The following is a 10873-nucleotide window of genomic DNA, read 5'->3' as shown; positions in this document are numbered from 1 at the left end:
CCGCAGGAATCTTGCACAATTATTAGCAATAGAAACTTTTCCTATGAGCAGGTTTACCCATTCCTGGGCTTTCCTGCATCTTCCATGGATGCATCCTCCACTGATGCAGCTGACTGCATTTAACCAGACAGCGCAGACCCAGGGCTGGTTGCTCATCTCTCAGCAGCAGGGTTTCTAGCACTTCTCCCACACTCGTCACATCTCAGGGTGTTTGCAGTTGATTATGGTAACAAGTGTTCTCCATGGTGCTGTCCACGTTGTCCAGAGTCTCTGGCTCGCCATGACACCTTCTCTTCTTCTCTCCCCTTTAGACATTCATTGATATTTGTAAAGCTCTGCCCAAAACCAACGTGGCCTCCCTGGTCTATGCCTTGGTCAGTGCTGTGCTCCTGATCATTGTCAAGGAGCTCAACCTAAAGTACATGAAAAAGATCCGGATGCCGATCCCCATGGAGATCATCATCGTAAGTGACGCAGGAGCTGTCCCTCGGACCCTCCAGGAGACAGTTCCTCCCCTCACCTTACAGCCCTGGGACCCCCACTTCTGCTCGCAGAGGGCCCATCACGTAGAGCATCTACACAGTGAATATGACGTGACCCCCATGTGGCTTGGGGTCAGAAATTGGGCCATCCTCATGGAGGATACCTTGTCCCTGTTAGACTGTACCTGCATCCTGGTGATGCTGAGGATGAGGAACATAACTCCTGCTGGGGAGGTTCTCTCCTTTCCTAGCCTGAATTTGGTACTAATTTTCTACTGTCAGCCCCAGGAGCACAGCAAGCTTAGTGCTTCTGAGAGAACTCATGCTCTTTCTGCTTACTGCATTTTTATTCTCTGTACTTTCAGGTAATAGTTGCGACTGCAATCTCTGGCAGCTTTAACATGCCTGAGAAGTACGGCATGCCAGTAGTTGGGAAGATCAGCATGGGGTAAGTGCATGTGCAGGTCTGACTCAACTTCCAGATGATTTTCCTCCTTCCTCTTCCTCCTGCAGCCTGGAAAACACCTCACTCTTCCCTGCTGTATGACAGTCCCCTTCCAGGACTGTCAGGCAGCACTGCTGCACCCTATTACACAACTGCCACCATCCACTCACGCTGTCCACAGTGTAGACATGGATTATGTCATTCCTGAACACACAAGCTCCTCACCCACTTCACTGGCCTCCAGATACTAGTGTCACAACCGCTTCTCGCCTCCGCTCTGAGTGCAGGTTCCCAGCACCAACCCTGCCCCTGGTGAACAAGTGGAAAGACATGATCAGCACAGCTTTCTCGCTCGCCATCGTGAGCTACGTGATCAACTTAGCCATGGGGAGAACGCTGGCAGCCAAGCATGGCTACGACGTGGACCCCAACCAGGTAATGCTTGGTCTGGAAGGACACAGTCAAGGACCGTTCCCCTTGCTCTCAGGCGTGAAAGGAAAACCTCACTGCATGAATGGGAAGCTTTCAAACTGCTCTGCTTAAAAGAGACGTGCTGCTCCCATGCATGCAGGCTCACGTGGCAGCTTGCCATGCGGGGGTTGAAAGGACATAGCAGATCCATCTCCCATGGACTGGAGAGAGCCTGCAAAAGGGAAGAAAGCCCTAGGTTGAGCGCTCTGCTTTGCTCTCCCTCCAGACCTGAGGCTTCAGCCCTGAGTGCTGGCACAGATGGCATTTTTGCAGGTTGCTGGAGCACAACGAGGCACATGTATTTCTCATTGAGCAGAGAAAGACCTGGATTCCTGGTGTGTCACCTAGATACTGTGAGAGGCAGGACATTAAATAATCCTCTCTTGTCATCACTGGCACAGTGGCAGCTTTCAATAACAGCCACACATACCACACGAAGCCCTGCCCTTTGTGTGTCAACAGATGACAATGTGTTTACGTGGAATTGTGCTTCCAGGTTTCCCTGCTATACCAGAGTCCACCCCTGCTCTTACTGGAAGGAAAGGGTCTGGGACACACTGCAGGGAACCCAGGTCCCTTCCCTGGCCACCCAAACCCCTGACTCGGGCACCTGCTCTCCTGCCTGGCTGCTCAGATGCGTTGGCAGGGCAGGACGGGCAGCTGTCCTTTCTGATGACCACCTTCCCCCATCTCCACAGGAAATGCTGGCCCTGGGCTGCAGCAACTTCTTTGGATCCTTCTTCAAAATCCACGTGATCTGCTGTGCTCTCTCCGTCACTCTCGCCGTCGATGGGGCAGGAGCGAAATCACAAGTTAGTACCTCCTCCTCCTCCCTTCCCTACGTGACCCTACTTGACCACAAAACCCCTGTAGCTGCTGCATGCGGCCAGCCTGACATCGCTGCTGCAGGTCTGGAGAAGCTCCATATATGAGTGCTTCACACTGCTGCTGTTAAAGCAGAATTTCCTCCCTCCCCAGCCCCATTTTGTTCCCTGGATGGTTCTTTGGATTGGTCACAGATGTGGGGCTGTAAATCTGCATTCCCAGTCTGGCTCCCCCAATTGAGCAGAGCTACCACGTGAGGGAAGTTCAGGGTTATCTGTGAGATCTGCAAAACCCTAGCCTGTTTCTCAGGGGCAATTGTCTGCTCACATAAAATACTGCAGTGACCAGTTGTCCCGTTGGCTGAAGCAGCAGGAGAGGAAAGACCCAGAGGGGGTTTAGAAAGACCCTGATGTTTGCTGAAGTTATTTCTTTCTTTTTTGCAGGTGGCAAGTTTCTTCGTGGCCTTGGTGGTTATGGTGACCATGCTGGCTCTGGGGATCTACCTCGAACCTCTTCCAAAGGTAACACAAACATCTGTGCAAACAGCGAGGCCATTGCGTCACATACTCCACACAGCCAAGCGAAGGCACAGGCTTGCTCCAAAAACCCCTGATGCAAACTGCTGCACAGCATGGTTTGTTCCTGGCCTGGGGTCCTGTCTGCACTGAGTCTCTGGAAGCAAGAATAGTCTAAATTACTATGCTCAGATCCAAGTGAGATCTTTGTGAGCGTCACCCTTTCCCATTCCCTTGTGGTAACTGGACCAAGGAAGGGAGACACTGCAGAAGCATCTGCTGCAAAACATGGCGCATCCACGCTGCACATCCACATCCTAGCTGATACGATCCCCTCTCCTCTGCAGTCTGTCCTGGGAGCCCTCATCGCAGTGAACCTGAAAAACTCCCTCAAGCAACTGGCTGATCCCTTCTACCTGTGGAAGAAGAGCAAGCTGGACTGCGTGAGTGCCTGGGGACGGGTGGGAGGCATCTGCCTGCCGAGGCTGGCAGCTCAGCCCATGGCTATGCGAGGCAGAGGCAGGGCGAGCAGGCTAGCCGCCCGGTGGGCTTTTGGGGGCGGGAGGGCGGTATGAGTCCCCTGCAGAAGGTGGGTTTCGCTCTCTCGGTGTGGTCGTGCTTCCAACCCCTCGCCAAGGAGGTCCCGAGCAGCGGCAGAGCCTGTCCTGCCCAGCTGAGCACTCTCATGCTTAGCGCACATATCAGAGAGGTCTGAACTATTACCTGCTCTGTTTAAATGCCAATCAACTGCGGGAGCCTGTTTGCCCAGAACTAGCCAAACCGGCCCTGCTCAATATCTAGGAGTCATGACTTAAAAACTCACACAATAGCCCTCCAGGGTGAGGAGAGCCCTTCGCAGCGATAAGGACTCCAGGCACTGGTTGATGTATAAACCCAGGCAGGGGGTGCGGGGGAGTGAGAACGGAATTTGGAAATGTCTGACATAAAAAGACAGTGTTTGAACAGGACTCCCACGGCTGAGTGGTGTGTGTGGACACCGAGCCAATATCCTGTCAGGTCCCGACAAACTGCCTTATCAGAGAAATCAGGAGTCCAAAGGGGCTGACCTGAGTCATCAAGAGCTTTCCCAAAATACTGTTCAAACAGGTGCTAGAGGAGAGATGGGTTAGCCGTCCAGGCAGAGATCTCACAGGGTGTATCATGACGTGAAGGCACACTCTAGCACAGGGCATGCGCTACAAAAAAATTGGTCCATGCTTAGGATTGAGCCTGGCAGACTGACCGGACCAGGGATGTGCGAGGTCTGAGCTGACATGGTTATGCAGGCAAGAACCATCAGAGACGGAAAGTCGCTGACGGGAAGATGCAATTCTCTGTTGGGAATTGTTTATGGCAATTTAAGCACATCTCTGAATGGGTTCTGCTGGTGGCTGGTGGGTAGGACGGAAGGTCTGGGTCGGCTCTGGCAGTTCATGTGAGGGCAGGTGAAGTCACTGCCCGTAATCAGAGCTCGCGGAAGGGAGCACAGACCGGACCCGTGGGCTCCTCAGCCCCAGCCAACGTCTGGGCAGATACCTGAGCGGAGATGCACAGTGCTGCCCGGGGAACGCCTTGCTGGTGTGTCTCTGCCAGACGTGGTCACCGCAGCGGAGGTGAAGAGCTGTCAAAAACCTCTTCGGTTTGGCCCGTGTGAATCATCTGTCCTCCACGGCACAGCCAGACCCACTGCCCCGGCTGTGCCGTGTTTCCACTGAGCTACTGGAACAAAGCTCTTGCTACCATCAACCACGGACAGCCTACAGGTGCAGGGAGCGTGGGGACCAGGCAGATGCCAATGGAGTGAACTGCACTTCCCTTGACCTTAATCTCCCTGGAATTTGAACTAGATTCAGTGTCCTGTCCCAAAAGAGGAACACCATTTCTGGGTGATGTCAGGCCATCGGTGTTCGTACCTCAAGTCTGGTTGTGTTTCAGTGCTAACTGCAGGGATCACCCCACAGATAGAGCCCAGTGTGAAGTCTGGATGGAGGGAAGCCCTTACTTGCCATTTATAAGCACCATGCATATAAATTAAGATGCTGAAGTCATCAAAGTTACCCTGATTTATCCAAGGTCAAAGTTAGGTTTTATCAGTCTTGAGAATGGGATTATTATAACCTGATAATGATTCTCAGAGGGCAGGTTTATATGTTTAAGCAGAACTAATTTCATATGGAGGGAGATACTCCAGTGCTAATATATAAAAATGACAAATGACAGAGCTCTGAGCTGAGAGGTGGAGCAGGTTTTGGTATGCTCTGTCATACTTTGTCATCAAACCTGCTCTGTGTTCAGGTCGTTTATAGTAGGTGCTCAGACAGTTTTCAGATAGATGCTCATTCCTTCTGAAATGCTCCGATGGACAGCAGGAGCTTTCCTGGGGCTGGGAGCAGTTACTGAGCAGCAGATGGTCTGATCTGCAGGACCCTTTTCTTGACTAGATAGGCTTTTTGAACTGAATGAGTGGTGCGGGTGTTCATGCAGCTGTGAAGAAACGCACTGGCTGCTTTTACGGCTGAAGAACTGGGGCTTCTGGCAAGCTTCCCAGCAATGATGTTTCACACAAAGGCATGCAATAAACTGTATAGTTAGAATAGCTGCAGAATTCAGGCCTTGGTCTTTTGATCCTCAGCTGTGTAGTTCTTTGGGTCCAGAATATCAGCACAGAGCCATTTTCCATCCATCACTGTGCTCCAGCCCGTGGTAGAGTAAAATGACCTGCCACGCTCTTCTCCTTCTGCAGTTGGTCTGGCTGGTGAGCTTCCTGTCCGCTTTCTTCCTGAGCCTTCCCTACGGAGTCGCTGTGGGCGTGGGATTTTCCGTGCTGGTCGTGGTTTTCCATACCCAGTTGTAAGTACCGGTGTAGCTACAAACACCAAAAGAGAAAGAAAATCTCCCAGTTGCAGGATAAACGAGAGATTATTTTTATAACCGACCTCTGGCCCATGTTTCGAAGGAACGTGCGGCAGGAGCCTGGGGGAGTGCAGGTGTCCTCCCCAGCCCCTGGAATGTGCAAACAGGAATGGCAGGCGCTAATTTACTGCCTGCATTCCCACTCCTGCGCACGGTTAGCGATGTGCACATCCCAAGGCAGGGGGAAGTCTGAAGGTATTTACTTCAGCACGAAAAGCTACCTGCATAGTTCCCAGCAGAAAATCCTGCTCATAAAAAGAAAGAGTATATGTGCAGAGACTGGCGTGAAGTTTTCACACCATTTTTAATCCATCAAAGCCCTTTATTAATATTTCCCAGTCTGGGATCTCAAACTGCTGACTCTTTTTTGCCCTGTAGACTCCGCAGGGATGAAATCTAAGTATTTTCATAAAGCAAATTTTCAAATCCTGGTATGGAATGTGAAGCAAAGCAGTTTTCTTCCCCTGCAACATTTACTCTAATTTTGGTCACCTCTTTTCTCCTAGCCGTAACGGCTCTGCCCTGGGCCAAGTAACTTCCACTGACATCTACAAGAATCCTAAAGCCTACAACAAGGTAAGCAGAAGCTAAAGCATCCTCAGAGAAAATGCTGTTCTTTGCCACTGGTACCCAATGTGATAAGGAAACTCAAGTCCATGTTTCTGTCTCAGTGAGGCTGGTTGCTGCCTGTTTCAGGGGTAGCAGGAGAGCTGCTGTGCAGTTTGACCTTCCCAGTTATCTGCTGCCCAAACTCCCGGCCACCCCGCACCCCACGCACACCCCGTCAGGCCTGGTTTGAGCTCTTGTCTCTGTTGCAGGTACATGAACTTAATGGGATTAAAATTGTGACCTACTGCTCGCCACTGTATTTTGCCAACTCAGAGATATTCCGCGAGAAGATTATAGCCAAGGTGAGCAATGCCCTAACAAATTTCTGCTTACAGCCAAGCCCAAATGGCCCTTGCTCTCTCCTGTATTGCTACGTGGAGATAACTAAGCCTAGGATGATCAGGAAAGACAGTCACATCCATCCTCTACTCTTCCATCCTTTTCTCCCTCATCTTCAGGACTGTTTGCAGACCTGATTTTAGAGTTTATGCCTGAACCCTGGCAGGTATCCTCCTCCAAGCTCTGCCAAAGCAGAGTCATCCTGCTACTGCAAGTCTCTCCTCCCTGCATGTGCTGAAGATGATGACGTTTGGTTGCCACAGGACCACCTCACTCCGGTGTACAGCTGGCGCTGTCCTCCTGTGCCACGTGCCACAGGCTGGGAAATGGGAAGAAAGACATAGCAGCCCGTGACTATGGGGCTGAACAGACCTTTTCAGCGAAAACTCTCTCTTTTCCACAGACCGGGGTGGATCCTGGTAAAGTGTACTTAGCCAGGAAGAAATATGTGAAACGGCAGGAGAAGGGGACAGCACAACCACCAACAAAGCTTCCGAAGTTTTTATTGAGGCAAAACAAGGTAACTTGGTTTGGGTTTCTGTGTTGATGAATAAGACCCCAAGTCCCCATCAAACAGCTCCTCTTGACATAGGATTTTCTGCACTGTCTTCGCAGCCACATTTACCACCACTTGCCTTCTTTGCTTCCCACCCACGACTCCATTCCTCCCCATAGCCAAAACCTTAAGATGCAAGAGAACTAGAAATGGCTGGGAGCAAGAAAGCCGTAGAGATGGCTAGAATGGAAACTTGGTGAACAATTTGCTAGAAACTGGGCTGGCCCTCTTTCTCTAAGGATGCATCTACGTCAGCATCTCAGTTCAAAAGTGCCCTTTTGAAGCACATTTCCCAGTCATCCCAGCTTCGTTTGGTTTGCATTGCTGAGCAGTCTTAAAGCATGTGAACAGGAATAATTTAAAATTAACCTAATGTACTCCAACCCCAAGGGACATTCAGTCTAGCATCAGGCTGGAGTTAGTCCAGATTAAAACACTTCATGCCACTGAATACTTTGTGCTGATAGTTGCGCCCTGCCCTAACTGTGCATTTCCGCTTTGCTGTAGACCTTGTCTTTGCAAGAGCTCCAGAAAGACTTTGAAAGCACCTCTCCAACAGATACCAATAACAACCAGACGACTGCTAATGGTGCCAGCATCTCCTACATCACGTTCCGTCCACCTGCCAATGGTGCTGAGCAAGTGCACACCTCCAGTGAGCTGGGCAGCACCACTACTCTGCAAGGAAGCACTTTCAGTGTCATGCCTACAGCAGAGGTTGACCCTATGATGACAGCACCGCCCTATGTCAGCTGTCACACTATCATCCTGGACATGAGTGGAGTGTGTTTTGTTGACCTCATGGGCACAAAAGCACTGGGCAAGGTTAGTTCTGTACTACAAACATAGCCAAGCAATATATCACCCAGGTACCTTCTACTGTTTTGGGCAGCTCAGATAAAGATGTTTACTCTCCTCAATAGAAGGTTTGTGTGGCTTTCTCCTTCAGCATCCCCAGGACACGTGTAAAGCCCCGGATAAAAGACTTTATGTCTAAACACAAAACTGGAGCAGCAGTGTTATTAATCCTCTCTCTCCCCTCTCATCCCTTCTAGTTGTGTTCCAGTTATCAGAAGATTGGGATTAAAGTGTTCTTGGCAAATGTGCATGGTAAGAATCCACAAAGAACACATTTCCATGTGATCTTCCCCCGTTTATGTGCTCCTGACAGACAGGAGATCTTTTTGTGTTCTTTATGCAAACTGTATGAGCTGTCAGCCTTTTGTTAGACCAAACCAGAACAGATGAAAGAAGGGAACAGAAGAAAGGAAAGAGAAACACTGTTCTCTATGTGTGAAATAGGTCCTTTCATTTGGGAAGTGATATGACTGGAACATCTCCACATTTAGCATGTGGAAAAATAGATCCCTACACTCTAATTTCTGCAGCAAACCTACTTCTTCCCTATGCATCCCAGCTTTGCTTTAGCTCAGGGGACTACTGTTAGCCATGTGCACTTTCAAAGGCTTCTTTCTTTGGTTTCCTTCTTGTTCATGTGCTTCTCCTTTCTTCAGCCCAGGTGTACAATGACATTAGCACAGGTGGAGTCTTTGAGGAAGGAGGCCTGGACCGAAATCACATCTTCTTGACGATCCATGATGCTGTTTTGTTTGCACTGGCAAATATCAAAGAAGTTGTCCACCCGCCCATCTTAGAAGAGGTAAATACACTCCACAGTCTTTCTCCAGCTCTCCAGTGTACTATTAGGTTTACACACTGCGTCAGCACAAAAGAAGAATAACAACTCAATACTACACCTAACAAAGTTTCTTATTTATCTCAAGCAGTAAAGATATAAATCCAACAAAATATTTCATCTCCTAATTCTCACATATGGGCCAAGTACTGATTGAATTGATTTCAATGGGAATTCAGAAGTGTCTTCTGCAAACTCCGAGCTGGGAGATGAATGTTATCCCAGCCTGGAGAAGCCAGAAGAGCTGTTCCAGCACTATGCCCTCAGTTTGCTGTTGGCTGGAACATGCAGCTGCACACAAAGGCAGAATTTGGCCCTTGGAAATGAAGGCAAAGCACATGCCCCTGTCCTTGAATAGCCCCAGCATCCATGAATGCTTCCCTTGGTGGGAGGAGAAAAGGCTGAGGCAGGAATGTGGCACCTGCTGACAACACAGGGTCAGACAGGCTATTTCCCCAAATATGGGTTGGTTTATTGCTTGATAATTGCAGTTGGAACCAGGGCAGCGGTAGCCAGTTATCTCATGAGAATAAGTTAAGGTATCTCATATCTCAGCAGAGAGATATGTAAACGCCAGCTCAGTCACAGGAGATAAACAATTGAAACAGGTTTCCTTCTGTGCCCCTTCTTCCTGGGCATTTCTCTTGGAGCATGTGTGATGTTTTAAGCTTGGTTTAGTCATTTTTTTCATTTCTTTCAACCCTGCACTCTGCTAATTTGTGGATTTGATTCTTTCCTGCACAGGGGCCGAATCAGACAGAGCTCTCCATCTATGACGAGCCTGTGGACGAAAGCAGTGCAGAGTTCAAGAACTTGGAGGAGGTTAGTTCTAGTGCCAGGGGTCACTTCTTCAGCTGTGGACATAAGGTGGAAATCAGAAATCGTGGTTGGGATTGATTAGATGGGAAGTCCCCTGTGCCATTGCCAGGCAAACCGCTAGCAACAGTAGCACTTTGAAAAGTTAGTTGCAAAAATAATTTAAAATCCCTGTCATGAGGAGCTCTGGCAGGCACCTGGATGAAGGAGCAGCTAGGTTACCCCACCGGGGAATCCTTTAATCCATTCTGGGCCACATAGCCCAGGTTCACAGTCAGGCCTGTGTTCTCCACGCACTGGGGTGAACCTGGAGAACCAGGTTTAGCTCAAGCCCAAAAGAAGGGTCACTGGTCAAGTTTTTCAGGCCAGACTTTGTTAATGCTGAAGTGATCTGCACCCACTGAACCCAGGTCCTTGGGACGAGATACATTCCAATGCTGACGTTCCCCACGCTACCCACGCACAGCTGGAAGCAGAGCAACCTCCCCACCGCCAGCTTTCCCTTGTGGAGGAGGGCTGGGAAGGGTTGGAGTTTCTGGCGGCGTTTCTCTTTGTGACTGAATGACTGCTGAGCTGCATTGCTGGGTTTGTGCCATGGCATCAGCCCTAACCCAGCATGCCTTTTGTGCCCTGTAGGAGATGTTTGGAAGCATGTTCCACTCAGAGACCCAGACAGCTCTGTGAGCGCACAGGGAGCGTCAGCGTGCGGGCAAACCCTCCCGAACAGACTCCTCTCTCCCATCCCTTCGTGAAGAGCTGCACTTCTACCTGGGGATACAATAAGTTTGCAAAGCAAGAGGCCATCACACCTCTTGATCTGAAAAATTCTCCCTCCTTCCTGCTCTGCTTCTGGTATTCAGAGCAATGGACTCTGGAGCAGGCAACAGAAATCTACGGAAGCAGGAACTCAGGAAACGCCATCTCATTAATTACAGAAGAGAAGCGAGTTTGTTTGAAAGCAGGTGCCTTAACCATGGGACGATTAGTCATTATTGCCAGGCGGTCTCCTTTGTCTCACACAATCGCACTCTTCTGCCCACATAGGCATTACGTAATTTGGGCATCCCCCTTCTTTCTTTTTCCTCCTCCCTTTTTTCCTGACAAAGTGAAATACAAGCAAATATTAAGAACCTTTCACAGCTTTGATTCACGAGCAAAAGCAACTCTTGCGAGGTGCGGCGACGCAGCTTTGTAAGGTAACGTTGT

The 10873-nt window shown here is 49.8% G+C and overlaps 1 protein-coding gene across 1 annotated transcript in view; it reads left to right on the top strand.

Annotated features, from left to right (window-relative positions):
* Positions 1-10351, top strand: part of SLC26A9 (solute carrier family 26 (anion exchanger), member 9) — a 13430-nt gene extending 3079 nt beyond the window's left edge. Inside the window, exons 6-20 of the mRNA XM_009587461.1 lie at positions 312-464; positions 848-930; positions 1215-1362; positions 2097-2210; positions 2667-2744; positions 3086-3181; positions 5482-5588; positions 6158-6227; positions 6470-6562; positions 7003-7119; positions 7663-7980; positions 8211-8265; positions 8670-8815; positions 9596-9673; positions 10304-10351. Of these exons, the coding sequence (XP_009585756.1) occupies positions 312-464; positions 848-930; positions 1215-1362; positions 2097-2210; positions 2667-2744; positions 3086-3181; positions 5482-5588; positions 6158-6227; positions 6470-6562; positions 7003-7119; positions 7663-7980; positions 8211-8265; positions 8670-8815; positions 9596-9673; positions 10304-10351 (1704 nt within the window). The remainder of the gene's footprint in view (positions 1-311; positions 465-847; positions 931-1214; positions 1363-2096; positions 2211-2666; positions 2745-3085; positions 3182-5481; positions 5589-6157; positions 6228-6469; positions 6563-7002; positions 7120-7662; positions 7981-8210; positions 8266-8669; positions 8816-9595; positions 9674-10303) is intronic.
* Positions 10352-10873: the final 522 nt, after the last annotated feature.

Source organism: Fulmarus glacialis, unplaced genomic scaffold (genome assembly GCF_000690835.1).
Source record: "Fulmarus glacialis isolate BGI_N327 unplaced genomic scaffold, ASM69083v1 scaffold12161, whole genome shotgun sequence".
NCBI classification, from domain to species: Eukaryota; Metazoa; Chordata; class Aves; order Procellariiformes; family Procellariidae; genus Fulmarus; species Fulmarus glacialis.
Note: the sequence above shows the minus strand (reverse complement) of the source record. Positions and strands in the feature narration are given on the sequence as shown.